This window comes from Takifugu flavidus, chromosome 6 (assembly GCF_003711565.1).
Source record: "Takifugu flavidus isolate HTHZ2018 chromosome 6, ASM371156v2, whole genome shotgun sequence".
NCBI lineage: Eukaryota > Metazoa > Chordata > Actinopteri > Tetraodontiformes > Tetraodontidae > Takifugu > Takifugu flavidus.
In genome coordinates, this window is record NC_079525.1 from 182,274 (window position 1) to 195,446 (window position 13,173).

The window sequence follows — 13,173 nt, forward strand, 5'->3', positions numbered from 1 at the left end:
CCCTCCTGTAGTAATTAATGCTGCGTACACGCTGGTGGACACAACAGGTGGCTATCACAACACAGTAAATATGGCAAAGCTCAAGAATTCAAATAAGGTTTAATGTGATAAGAAATCATGTGATACTTTTAATTTCAAGAGAGACAAATTAAATAGGATGTTGTGTTACAGTGATCTGTGGAAAAGAGGTCATGAAGAAAGATGTGGCAGGATGGAAACAACATAAACTTCATTGTTTTATTACTGGCAGATGCACAGGCTCAAGCCTAAAATGTGAGTTATAAAGAGGTGGTTAAGGGACTTGATGGTAGTGTGAATATCCAAAAAACCCAACTGTGACTTCATTGGGCTCAGTTACAACTCCTCTCTTGGCAGGTTGACAGTGAGTAGTTTCTTTTGCAGGAACTCTGAGACGAAGGGAGCCACGGCTTCAGGCGTGTTGAGATGGGCGTGATGGTCGCCAGGTACCGTCACCACCGTGTGCTGAAACCAACGCAGGCAAGAAGGAGGATTAGCTGCAGAGACACTGAATCTCTTCCAGACCACCAGGACGGATGCTCTGCAAACTCACATCTCTGTCACGGAGAAACTGGAGAAGTGTGGAGGTCAATTCATTCTGGGATGGTTCAGAAAGACTTCTTTCAGAGCCATCTCGTGCACTGGGAGGGATGAAACATGCACTGGGTTATTGATACTGGGAATTATGTTTACAGTGAAGATCCAGTGGGCACATATTTTGGATAAAATAAACATAAAATTAAATAGGGCGTGTTAGATGTTTTATAATAATGCTAACATATTATTCAATTACAAGGAAAATAACTAAATAAATACTCATGCAGCCCCCCTCTATGGGTAATATAGTGTTAATACACATGATTGGACAGAAGCCCAGAACGGAGCTGAACGTAGAAAAGTTTGTATTATTTATGAATAATAACATGACTCTCGACTCCAATAATAACTTTTAGATGAATCTAAAACGCCGAAGGCCTCCAAGTGGGGATTTTTGCTACCAGAATCTCAGAAAATTAGGTTTAGTTACCATCCACTACAGATTCTCACAATTCTTTTTCTTTTAGAAAAATCTGCCAGTTGTGGCACAGATGTGACAAAGTGACGTAAACTCCTACAGACAAGAACAAGCAGTTTCTTACAGGACAATGAGAACCGATGCCTGAACCCTCGATAGCATCTCCAGGCTCTGCTCCAAACTGAAGCGCACAATATTTTTCTGAAATTACATCCACAGAAAACTGAAATTTGGACTTTTGTTGCAGAAGACACGATATACGTAAAGAGAGTGGCAAATGTGGGCGTTGGGAGGGTGAGAGGTGGCTCACAAAGTTAACCCGCAGGTCCCTGGAGAAGACAAACCCTGCAAAAGAGGAAAAAACATTGGTGTGCCAGCAGGAGGGAGGAGGCAGGAGAGATTAGTCCTCAGAGAGGCCAGCGAGACGCACCGTCTTCACGTTGGACTAGACCTCGCTCTAGCAGCACGTGCACAGACTCTTTGGACAGACCGGGGTTTGCTGCCAACATCCTAAACAGGAATGACAGATGTTGGCACAGAGCCACCGAAATATGACGGACAGCCCTGGACTCTTGTGATACCTCTCTACTGCCCCCTCATAGGTGTAGATCCTCTCCTTCCTTTTTTCATAGTGCAGCAGCTCCTCAATGCCCCGTCTCATCACCGCGGGTAATTCTGTCTGACCAAGAAAACAAACACACACCCGAGTAACTGCAGGTCTGGGACGTGAGTTTGAAAACAGACAAATGTGCATCTTTGTTTCCTATTCAAGGGTCTGATAGAACATAAAAAGTCTGAATGTGTGCGTGTGGACAGCTGGATTAGAATCTCTACTATTTCTATTGTTCCAGTTAGCATCTCTCTTTTAGCCACAATTGTAGCCATTAGCCGAGTATTGCCTGGTGTGTGTCATAATTCCGACACGCATTTCCTGACTCGTCTGATCCCCCTTTTTAGGGTAATTTCCGCTGTTGAACTGGTTCATACTGTAGCTGTTGGTAAGACTCCAAAACTGTCCAGAAGGATGAGAACATCCACCATGTCAGGATACAGAGCAGCAAACTGCGAGAAACACGATGTGCGTTAAACACGACGACAACCTCTTACGTGACAAACATAAAGACAGGGTAGAGATCAGACACGCACCACTGCAGCAATGTCCCCACCTGTAAATAAAGGGTTTAATTGACTTACTGCTGCGGTGTTAACGATAACCGTTAGCAACAAACCCTGAGGTAAAGCTGCACTCACCCATGCTGTGACCTATGATGGAGAATTTCTGTAGCTGCAGAGCTGTGGGGGTTCATTTCACACCTCATTAAACAGCAGAATCCAACTGCTTCATTACAGAAGACTCACGGAATGTTTTAGTTGACCACAGACTGGAGAATAATCCCAGGGATAAATAACTTTAAGTTACACACCATCAACAACTCTGCGTACATCCATCACATAGTCAAGAGCTGAATAAAAGGTCCCAGGAGGACGGTGTGATGACCACCCGTGGCCTACCAGGTCCATCGCCACATATCTGTACTCTAAAAGGGAGGAGAAAGATAAAGGACAATGTAGGTGTGTCATGCTTTATGTATCTCAATACATATTAATAATTATATATATATGTGTCTCATGATTTGATTGAAAACAGGTATTTGGTTTTCCCAATTAAAATTCTGATATTGGATATTATAAGGAACATGTATTTTACCCCAGTAAATGTTTTGATTTACTATTATTCTGGTACGAGATATAAAATTTATGTTTAATAACCCAATTCTAGTCCCTCAATAGTGGTTGCACAAAGGTTAAGGGCTTGTTTTTGCATTTAAACTTTCAAACTACTGTTACTATCACAATGGCTCCTATAATCTAAGGCTAATTTAACGGCCTACTGTCGATACATTTACTGAATTAAATGCTTAATTACACAGAGACGTTGTGTGCAACAGTCACCTTTGGGTAGCAGAGGAATGAGGGTGTGGAAGGACCCGCAGTTGTCAGCCCAGCCGTGCAGGCACAGCACAGGACGACCATGATCAGGACCCCAAACTTGGCCCCTGAGTTGTCCCCACGGTACCGGAACAGAGAGCTGCGACTCTGGCAGAACCCCACACTAATCTCACCCAAGTGCAGTAGCACATTTAGCAAATGCCCTCATTATCTTTGTTACCTGCTTTCGCCATTGAAGTTTCCGTCACAAGCACAGCCGAGTCCTTATTCCACCCGCCTTGTTCGCAATAATAAAGTGGCATTTGTTGGGGTATTTCCTCCTTCACCAGCCTCAGATGTGCAGTCCAAAATCGGAGGGTTTGTATAAGTCGCTTGTTACCTTTACTCAAGTCGTACAATGGCTTTTTGACCGAGGTAGCGGCGATGCAGCTGATGGTAAACGTGTCACGCCAGCAGGTCAACTTTCAAATTTAAACACTGATTAGAGAAGTCAGGACGATAAAGGACCGATATTCAGTCCAATTTATATTCAATTCAAATCACAGATTGAATTAAATCAGTTTCATCCCACAGACCATATGGAGCAAACACACGTTCCGTCATTAAAATTTCGTGTAGTATGCGTATGATCTAAAATGGATTTTATCTTTCACATTGGGTGTATCTACAGATCGTTTTACCAGCAGCCACGCAGTAAAAAGCTTAGACATATGAGCTCATTAAATCAAATGTATCTGTTAGAAATTGTGCCTATAACTTGCATCGAGGTACTGGACCCGGTCCTGGTGCCACCTCCTGCATCAATGCTGCCAGGATGTGCTTCATGCTTTTCTCCTGGGATGAACAGAGCAGGCAGGCTTCACCTCAGCTGCCAGGTGTAGCTTGTGTGGACTGAGGAGCCATAGGTGGAGCCATAGGTGGAGCCACAGGTGGAGCCACAGGTGGAGCCAGAGGTGGAGCCACAGGTGGAGCCAGAGGTGGAGCCAGAGGTGGAGCCACAGGTGGAGCCATAGGTGGAGCCACGGGTGGAGCCACAGGTGGAGCCAGAGGTGGAGCCACAGGTGGAGCCAGAGGTGGAGCCACAGGTGGCACAGATCAGGAAGCTCAGCCTTGCCTGAGGGTTAGCCGAATCCTTCTCCACCTATCTGCCCACGTCAACCATAACCTCCCCCCACCCCCCCCCCCCCCACCCCCCCGCTGTGCTTTGCCGTTCTCCAGGAGCTTAAGCTGATTGAACTGGTTGAGACTCGCTCCACTTGCCAGTGGAAGCTGGGCACACCTCAACTTGTTCAGGACAAATGATTGCGTGCTGAATTAGTCCTCAGAAATAAGCAGCCACTTGTGAATATCAGTACCATATCAATGCCAATGTTAATGTATGTTTGAACAGGGCGCAGCCACAAAAAGCAGCATCACAATGGAGCTTCTGCAGCACTGGCGCCTTTGCTTCAATACTTGTTTTCATTCCTGAGGTAAAACAGGAGGGGGAAATCTTCAGAGGAAAGTCTGCAACAGCTAAAATATTAATAACGGGGAGCAGAAATCAAAGATGCCAGCGTGAATATCAAACATTCTTCAAAGGCGGTGGGTACAACGTAAAGGAGCGGCAGCCTCAAAATACGCCTGTGACACACCTCAGCGCCAGAGCTCCACACCGTAACACCAGTCGAGCTTTATCTCCCACAACGGGTTACGCAACTCCAGCCCATTATCAGGCAATTTGCTCAAAAGGCTCATAAGTACAGTACAGAAATATTGATCAAATTTCTATGAAGTTTCCAGTTTCGCAAGCTTGGTGTAACATGGAAAACTCAATACTGTGACTATGGACAATTTCTCCACATTACATGAAGTATTACAAAGTGCAGTAAAGGTAAAATGAGCTTAAAACTGTGACTGATTATAAAATGTGTTGATGGAGGTTTAAATGTCTTAACGGGGTTGATAAAGGGTGGCCTTCTTTATGCTGTCTCTTATAACTTGGCGTTGGGAGAAGCTGTCTGGCTGGGGGGCTGCGAGAGCACTTTAGTCTTGAGGAAGTCGGACACAGCCGGAGCAACAACTTCAGGATTATTCAGGTGGACGTGATGATCGCCAGGAACTGTAACAATCAGGTCCTGAAAGACAGACGAGGCTTGTCAGTGCTAAACCCAATTTATTTCTCTAATTATGTTTAATTGTTGTGATCATTCATCTACCCCTCAGCATCAGGTCGCTGCTAGAATTAGCAAAATATACCATTTTACCCATCTACCCAAAGTTCCATCTCTAAAAAGCACAGTGGCATATTTAAATACCACAGATATGCAAATGTCTGCCTTTCCATGATAACATAAAGAGAGACGATAGGACGATTGGTGCAGCTCCTACAGACCTGATGCTGCACCGGTCCTCAACAGAGTGTGTGCAATAATGAATTCCCCTGGAATCAAAGGTAGCTCTGCTTGAACCATGTTGTGTAGCAGGGTTGCTTCCTTTAAAGGACGGCACCATTCAGGAAGCTTCAGTCCACCTCTGGACAAGAGTCCTGCAGCTCTTAAATAAACCAGAGAATAAATATATCAGCCTCACCTTTCTCTCACGATACACCTGCAGGAGGGCTGATCTGTACGTGTCTGATTTGTCGTATTGTTTACTGAAACCATCTTCGGCTCTGGAAGGTTGGGAAAAATGATTGTGTGTGAACGTACATAAACAACTTTAATATTGTATTGAAGTGATTAAATAATAAGTAAATAAGAGATGGGTCTTACAGGACTAGTAGAATAGGGGATTTTATCCTGGACTGCATGTCGACTATCTGCTCCATACTCTGCCTTGCGATGTTTTTCTGCAGTGGCAAAATACAAAAGTCTACTTTCATTGTGACATGATTGGAAGAAAAGGACAAAGAGTTAAAGGTCTTAAAACGGACCAGATTAATTCGAAAGTCTCGGGAAAACACCACACCTGCAGGAGAAAACAGAAAGGATGCAACAGCTTTATTAAAACAACCACAGTCAATAAGAAACAGGAGCAAAACCAGACAGACCTCCGTCCACTTGGACCAGTCCTCGCTCTAAGATGTTGTGGACAGATTCTTCTGAAATACTCGGGTTTCCAGCCAGCAGCCTAATGAAGAGAAGCACATTTTTACTGCTCCTCTCTGACTGGATATTCACTTCTACTGATCAACACCTCTTCACTGCATTTTCATAGGTGTAAACTCTCGTCTTCTCTTCAGGCCTTTTGTCAAACTGAATGATCTCATCCATCCCCCGCCGCATCACATCAGGCAACTCTTTCTGAAAGAGCACAGAAACATTTTCACTGACTGTCAAATATCATCACCGACGCAGGAAAACCTGAAACAAAACGCGATTCGTTTTCATTTGTGGGATGTTAACGTACCGGATCTGCTGGTAAGAATCCATAACAGTCCAGGAATACGAGCGCATCAACCATCTCTGGGTAGAGAGCACTGAACTGTGGGGAGGAGAAGACAGATCATGCACAGGGCAACCTCCAGGCATTTGATGCTTCCTGCAGAAGAGCCCGACAACCACTGGAAAACTGGTCCTACCATCCCAGCAACGTGGCCTCCTGGACAACACAAAAAAGAGATTCAATCCCTAAGAATCCAACTGGGTGGTTAGTTAGTGGTGAAATGCTGCACTCACCCATGCTGTGACCAATAATGGAGAATTTATCCCACTGCAGAGCTGAGGGAGCAAATTTCAGAGATCATCAATCTTATCACACTTCTAGAGCCAGATTTGACCTGAAATGAATGACATCACTGGAAAACTGCACCACAGAATCTGGATTTGGCTGGAATTATTTATGTAAATACTTCATATTTACATGGAAATCCTTACTGAAGCATTTCGTTTATAAAAGACACATATTAAAAACATATAATCATCCCACCACACGACCTCACCGTCGATGACTCTGCGTACATCCATCACATAATAAGGAAAAGAGTAGAGAACTCCAGGAGGGCGATGAGATGACAGACCATGGCCTGCCAGGTCTATTGCCACATATCTGCACTCTGACAGAGACAACAACCAAAAGCGTGACAGCGATTAAAAAAGTTAAATTATTCAATTAGGATTGAGCGTGTAAAGTCACTGATTATCTCTAGTCCGTCCGGTCAAAGTTCAACATCCAGAGTTTGTGAGAGACGGGCCAACCTGAGAGTACAGGTATGAATACAATCCCACTTATTCTAAAGTCTTTATGTGGGATATTCTGTCAGAAGTTTCAGGGCACCAGCTCTAAAAGGTGTGAGAAGAGCAGAGACCAGCTGTGATAGAGCCCAGGAACACTGTTGCTCCCACTCGCATATACACATACTGTGCATAGAAATATATCCTGAAAATGTCATAAAAATCTGTCAATAACCTTTCGAGTTATTTTGTCAGAAAGATGAAGAGTTTATTCACAAACGCTGGCTGTCACATAAGCTCTTTGGCAGAGGTAATAAACATCAAATAACCATAAGCCGTAGAAATAAGAGAGAACGAGCAGAAGACTCCATACACACAATGAAAAATATTTCTAATCTGTATTGATTTTAAGGGATCATTCATCACTTCATTAATCATAAAAACTACAGTGTGGCTTAATGAAATCTGACTTATTAAGAACACAACAGTCACCTTTGGGTAGCAGAGGAATGAGGGTGTTGAAGGACCCGCAGTTGTCAGCCCAGCCGTGCAGGCACAGCACAGGACGACCATGATCAGGACCCCAGCTTTTACCCCTGATTTCTCCCCATGGAACTGGTACCGAGAGCTCGAACCCTGGACAAAACACTGCTTCAGTGGTGCACGTATGACCGTGTGTGACTTGTTAGTGTTGGGAAGCACACAATGCTGAACATTACCTTGTGCATTTTCTTTTATTTCAAAGAATCTATATTTTTCTGCCATTTCTACACAATTCTACTATTTTTATACCAAAAAAACCCAACCAGTACTAATTTATAATTTTAAAATATACCAAAACAGTAATTCTCTTTGAGAAACCTCCCTGGACACATCTGTTTTTATTAATGAAGGATTCGATTTCTGAACACGGAAATTATCACGATAATCATTTAAGTTTTCTGCATCTGGTCCAATATTACTCAAAATATTAATCAACAGATTTCTATGGTTTCTTCAGTAGATTCGCTAATTATGTTTATTAAATTGGTCAGACATCCAAATGAAACAAAGTTTAGAAGTGATAATATTTTGAGCAACGATGCAATTTTATTATATTAAGATTATTGGTTTTGTTTATTACTTAAAAGAAATTCGTTACCGGCTTGTTTCATTGCGGTGGAGGTCAAGTGTCTGACGCCTTTCAAAACGTTTATCATATTGGAAGACATTTCTGTCGGACAAGTGAAGTTTAAAGCCAAAAGTATAAATAAGTGTGACGAGAAAAGCGAAACATAAAACTTGAAGGTGCTGCGAAAGACCCGAAACGTCTCTGAAATTGTCACTGTTTACGGCTTTTTCCGGGTGTCGAGACACGTGACTTATAGATCAACTACTATTGGATGAAATGAAACGAGACCCGAGCGTCTCAACCAATGACAGCGAAGAAGAGTCGCGGTACCTGTTACCGAGCAACCACGGAGGGAAAACTAGGGCACAGTTCATATATGAACATACGATATATACGATATATAATCATATAGAAATCATGCACATAGCAATCAAAACACACATAACGTGAAAATAAAAAAATATTTTATTTCAAACTAAGCATCCAAAACTACACACAGAGGTGCTATTTTCCTTCAAATTTTAAAGCAATAAAACAAATTGATTTTATTGAACGCAAATTCACTGAAGTGTGTTTAATCCAAAACATCATTGACATAAACACTTTGTTCTGATTAGACAGCAAAAGCTGGTGTTAGGTCTCACACAAGCACCCTGCTGAGAGGACCACTGCTAGAAATAAAAGCATATTCACTCACACTCGCATTAAACATTACAAAGAACAAATTTCCAAACACATATATTTTATTTGGTCTGTTGCTTTGAATAGACACACATAGCAAATGTGAATAACTGTCTTCAGCAAAGGAACATCTGTCCAAATGCAGTTTTCCATCATATCCAAAATGTGAATCTCTTACTGAATGGAAACGTCCTGTGTGGGGGAAAAGGGACATTGTAGTCATGTAAGAAGGATGCCAAAATCTGTGGATGAAGGTGAAGAAGAGAATAAGGATTTTTTTTCTTCTTTGGCAGCGTTGCAACAGTTTTTAATCCTTGGATGATCAACACTGACATCTAAAATAGTAGTGTGACGTTCAAAATTGACGTAGGTGAGAAGACGACTTATGCTCTGTGAAGCAGCAAAGCCAGCAGGGAGGAGTCCACTTGGCGTTAAAGCCACCTGCACAGGACAGGTGAGAGCAGATGAGGTTGTGTGCATGGTTCTACATCTGCACACTGCCCTGCTGGAAAGACCCATGAGCTGTAGGCTGGGGCTCGTTTCATATGTAGAAAAGGTCACCTATGGCGACATTAAAGCAAAACTATCCAAAGCTCTGCAGCGGACACACAGTCATACTATAAACACTATAAACAGAAACTAGAGCAGGGGTGGGCAAACATTTTGATTCGTGGGCCACAATGGGTTCTAACATTTGACAAAGGGGCCGGACCAGGAGCAGATGGATGGATGGAGTGCTTTGGTAAGCTCACCTAATTGGAGAAAAAATACACATCTTGGGATATGGAGAAAACATGTGCTTTAATTTCAAATGAAAATGAAGAGAAGCATTACAACAAAATATCTGACTTTGGAATGAGTCTTAAAACACTTAAAATCAAATGAATAAAATGTGCCTTTTTAAAAAAAATTAATAACCGTTTCTATTTTAAAGCACTGAAAGTTCTGTTATCCTTCAGGATATCACCATCACTCTCCTCCTGACTGTCTTTTTTCTAGTGGGAAAACACCAGAATTGCAGTGAAAATTTAACATTAACAAGGTTTATTCATTTAATTTTTCAAGTTTGGCGGGCCGGATTAAAACGTTTAACGGGCCGCATGTGGCCCCCGGGCCTTAGTTTGCCCATGCCTGAACTAGAGGCTCCACCAATTGTACTAAAACCACAGATTCCATTGCCACCGAATGATTTTACTTCCACACAAATTCCCCATGAAAAAGGAACTGCTGGGCTCTGTCCTGTCCAGCATCTGAAGGGTTTCACGTGTTGTGGCGAATATTAAGAATTATGAAACTATACAAACTAACAATCACAGAAACAACGAGGCAGACCAACAGCAACTACCAAAGAAGCCCTAAAAAGAGAAAGAACGAAAAAAAAGAGACCACAAAATCAACAACAAAAACTACTGATGACTTTGGAAACCATGAAAGAAGGAAAAAATAGAGCAACAATACACATTGACACATCCAATCCTACACATATAATCCCATCCACATATACATGCACCTTTGATCATGTGGACAGGTGTATGCATACCCCTACATATGTACACGGAGATTTGTGGACATAATTCAACAGCTCATGAGGTTCGTGAACACATTCAGACCACAAACACACTAAAACCAAACAGCCACAATCGAGACAATATGAGTTCAGCCCCCAGTGGAGCTCTCAGAAGCATCATCCTGCAGCTACAGATATGGTGTGTACTCATGTTAGTGAGAGTGTTGTGCAGGTCTGGGTTGCTGCAGCCCCCCCCCCCCACACACACACACACACACACACTGACCCAGGCAGCGGGACAAGAGCAGCACAGAAGGACAGAACAAATAGAACAAACTTAAAATTGTATTTTCTGAAAAGATTCGGTCCGTCAACAGTGATGTTAAGATTTGGGAAGCTTAATGAGGTGATCGATGTTTTTGCCATTCCTCCCAGCGGCCAGCAGGTGTCACTGTTCTGAGCCATGTCAGATGAGGACAGATGGATCCTTTTGGAGCTGATCGTTGGACCCCGATCATTGCTGCTGATTCTAATGTTGGACCCGATCACCTCATAGACTCAGGATTCAAGAGATTTGATCTGTGGGGTTTGGTTCCCTCTAGTTCACAGTTTGTTTCACAACCCTCACATGAGCTTGACAAATAATAAATCACTTGAATTTAACACAACTGCAAACAAAATTTTCAGTATCGGTAAATCAAAGATAGAATGGACCTTTTTCATATCAGACATGTCAAAGCTGATTAAATCCGGAAAGGTCAGCGGATGGAAAGAGATGTGAAGTAGGTGGTGGTGGTGGGGGGGGCTGGAATACTTTAATTGGTAGAACAGAGGGGGTATAAAAGATTAGTGTTCGCGGGAGGGGGACTCAGGTCAAGCTGAAATTCTCACTTTAGTGTGACGGGATATTTCACAACTTTGCAGGTAATAACTTTTCTTTTAATGCCCAGTAATTGTTGAGTTTGTGTTTATAATAAATTATCTAACAAAAAAATACAAATCTGTTGTGAAATATTTTTGGGAAGTGCCCCTGGTAACGCGAGACGCTGCTTTTTGTCTGTTTTTGTCTGTCATTGGTTGTTTTATTCTGCTTTTAACCCTGAAACCAGTGTTTCGTTTCACTCCTCTGAGGTCATGGCTGACTTTGAAACGGTTCTGAAGTTCTGGGGTCCAGTCGAGGCGGACTACGGTGCTCACGGGGGAATGGTGCTGACCCGGTTAGTGACTCCCAGGACACGAGCAGAACCTTATTGGGGGTTTTTTGCATTTACTGATGGAATTCTGAAAGTTATCTATGCAGACTTCCCCCCTGTTATTGCGGCTGAATATCAACCAGCAGGTTCTCGCTGCATTTCCTCTTCTTTTCTTTTAGTTTATTCACAGAGAATCCAGAAACTCAACAGCTCTTCCCCAAATTTGCTGGCATTACGAAGAGCGACCTGGCAGGTAACGCTGCGGTGTCGGCCCATGGCGCCACTGTGCTGAAAAAGCTGGGTGAGCTCCTGAAGGCCAAAGGTAACCACGCAGCCCTCCTCCAACCTCTTGCCAACACTCATGCCACCAAGCACAAGATACCCATTAATAACTTCAAGGTGAGGCTGGTGTTCTGGCCCATGTTCTGGTGTTCTGGCCCGTGTGTTGTTATGAAGGTTTCTCTCACCAGCTGATCGCTGAGGTCATCGGGAAGGTCATGGAGGAGAAGGCTGGGTTGGATGCAGCCGGGCAGCAGGCCCTGAAGAACGTCATGGCCACCATCATCGCTGACATTGACGTGACCTACAAAGACCTCGGCTTCAGCTAAACGCCATCACACAGACGTTTCCAGCATCCAGGGCCTTTAAAAATCTGCGGTTTCTTTTGCTCATTTCCGATAAATGACGCTGGAATAGTTCAATGACATTGTTTACATTTGTAACCTCAATGGATCGTGACTAAACAATGTTGTAGATCGCAATATTTTCCTGTTAGTGGATCTTTTGCTGAAAAAATAAATTCTGCGTGTCGATCAATGTTGTCATTCATCAGATCTTCTGTAATTCTCCTCCGACTCAACTCAACATTGTTACATCTTGTCACTAAAATCTCACATTATTCAGATTTCAACACATGCAAAAAACAAAATTCAGACAGTGGACAAAATAAATGAGTTTTTTTGGTGGCCACTTTAGAAAATAGCCTAATTATCACTCACTAAGACTCACATGTGGAAGCTGGTGGAGATAAATCCTGATAATGTTCAGAGAAAAAGATGTACTTGGTAAAATAAGCACAAAAAAAACATCAAAATTGAATCCTAAATGGATTTTTTTTCACATTATACAGCGAAAAGAAGCGAAAATAAACCCTCTTGTCTTAATATCGTCGTCGTGTTCCTCAGTTTGTGACGTCTGAAACAGCACAAAGATATTCGCCCTTATCAACACCCCCCTTTTCCAGTTTCTAACCGTGTTGGGGGAACCTGCCCTTTGGATGACTGTGCATGAGGGCCACTCGTGCAGACGTGACACCAGGCACAGCACGTTGGCTCACACGGGTGATAGCTGAGCAACTGTTCACTGAAGTGGGCCAGGCAAGCATGTGACCCTGACCAAGCAGGGTATTATTGTCTCGGTGTGGCGTCTGTTTGCATCATTTAACCTCCAACGTGCACTATCCTCAGGAGCTGCACGCAGATTAAATAATCTTATATGTGTATAGAAACCAAACACAAGGTTTCCTGGTGGCGCAGCGGCGAGTA

General features: G+C 43.0%; 3 protein-coding genes across 5 annotated transcripts; 1 reads left to right on the plus strand and 2 right to left on the minus strand.

The window, feature by feature from the left end:
• Positions 1 to 80: 80 nt before the first annotated feature.
• LOC130527177 (serine hydrolase-like protein) lies at positions 81 to 4,157 on the minus strand. Of its 2 annotated transcripts, XM_057035412.1 has the most exons (13): positions 3,745 to 4,157; positions 3,204 to 3,313; positions 2,987 to 3,130; positions 2,458 to 2,571; positions 2,285 to 2,326; positions 2,180 to 2,199; positions 2,021 to 2,095; positions 1,615 to 1,712; positions 1,464 to 1,543; positions 1,344 to 1,378; positions 1,158 to 1,234; positions 572 to 659; positions 81 to 483 (listed from the first exon to the last, which is right to left on the minus strand). In XM_057035412.1, coding segments are annotated over exons 1-13 (1,014 nt in total). In that variant the 5' UTR covers positions 3,747 to 4,157; the 3' UTR covers positions 81 to 354. The 2 variants fall into 2 exon arrangements, with proteins under 2 accessions (XP_056891392.1, XP_056891393.1); XM_057035413.1 differs by lacking the exons at positions 2,987 to 3,130; positions 3,745 to 4,157 and having other exon boundaries at positions 3,204 to 3,385.
• Positions 4,158 to 4,631: 474 nt separating this feature from the next.
• Positions 4,632 to 8,481, minus strand: LOC130527178 (serine hydrolase-like protein). Its single transcript, XM_057035415.1, has 12 exons — positions 8,279 to 8,481; positions 7,630 to 7,773; positions 6,906 to 7,019; positions 6,643 to 6,684; positions 6,546 to 6,565; positions 6,374 to 6,448; positions 6,161 to 6,267; positions 6,015 to 6,094; positions 5,898 to 5,932; positions 5,737 to 5,813; positions 5,555 to 5,636; positions 4,632 to 5,100 (listed from the first exon to the last, which is right to left on the minus strand). Exons 1-12 carry the CDS (start codon positions 8,346 to 8,348, stop codon positions 4,957 to 4,959), a joined length of 990 nt encoding a protein of 329 aa, XP_056891395.1. The 5' UTR covers positions 8,349 to 8,481; the 3' UTR covers positions 4,632 to 4,956.
• A 2,752-nt stretch (positions 8,482 to 11,233) lies between these two features.
• Positions 11,234 to 12,445, plus strand: mb (myoglobin). 2 transcript variants are annotated; one of them, XM_057035424.1, is made up of 4 exons: positions 11,234 to 11,360; positions 11,546 to 11,653; positions 11,809 to 12,028; positions 12,100 to 12,445. In XM_057035424.1, exons 2-4 carry the CDS (start codon positions 11,571 to 11,573, stop codon positions 12,235 to 12,237), a joined length of 441 nt encoding a protein of 146 aa, XP_056891404.1. In that variant the 5' UTR covers positions 11,234 to 11,360; positions 11,546 to 11,570; the 3' UTR covers positions 12,238 to 12,445. The 2 variants fall into 2 exon arrangements, with proteins under 2 accessions (XP_056891404.1, XP_056891405.1); XM_057035425.1 differs by having other exon boundaries at positions 11,301 to 11,360; positions 11,568 to 11,653.
• The last annotated feature ends 728 nt before the right edge of the window (positions 12,446 to 13,173 follow it).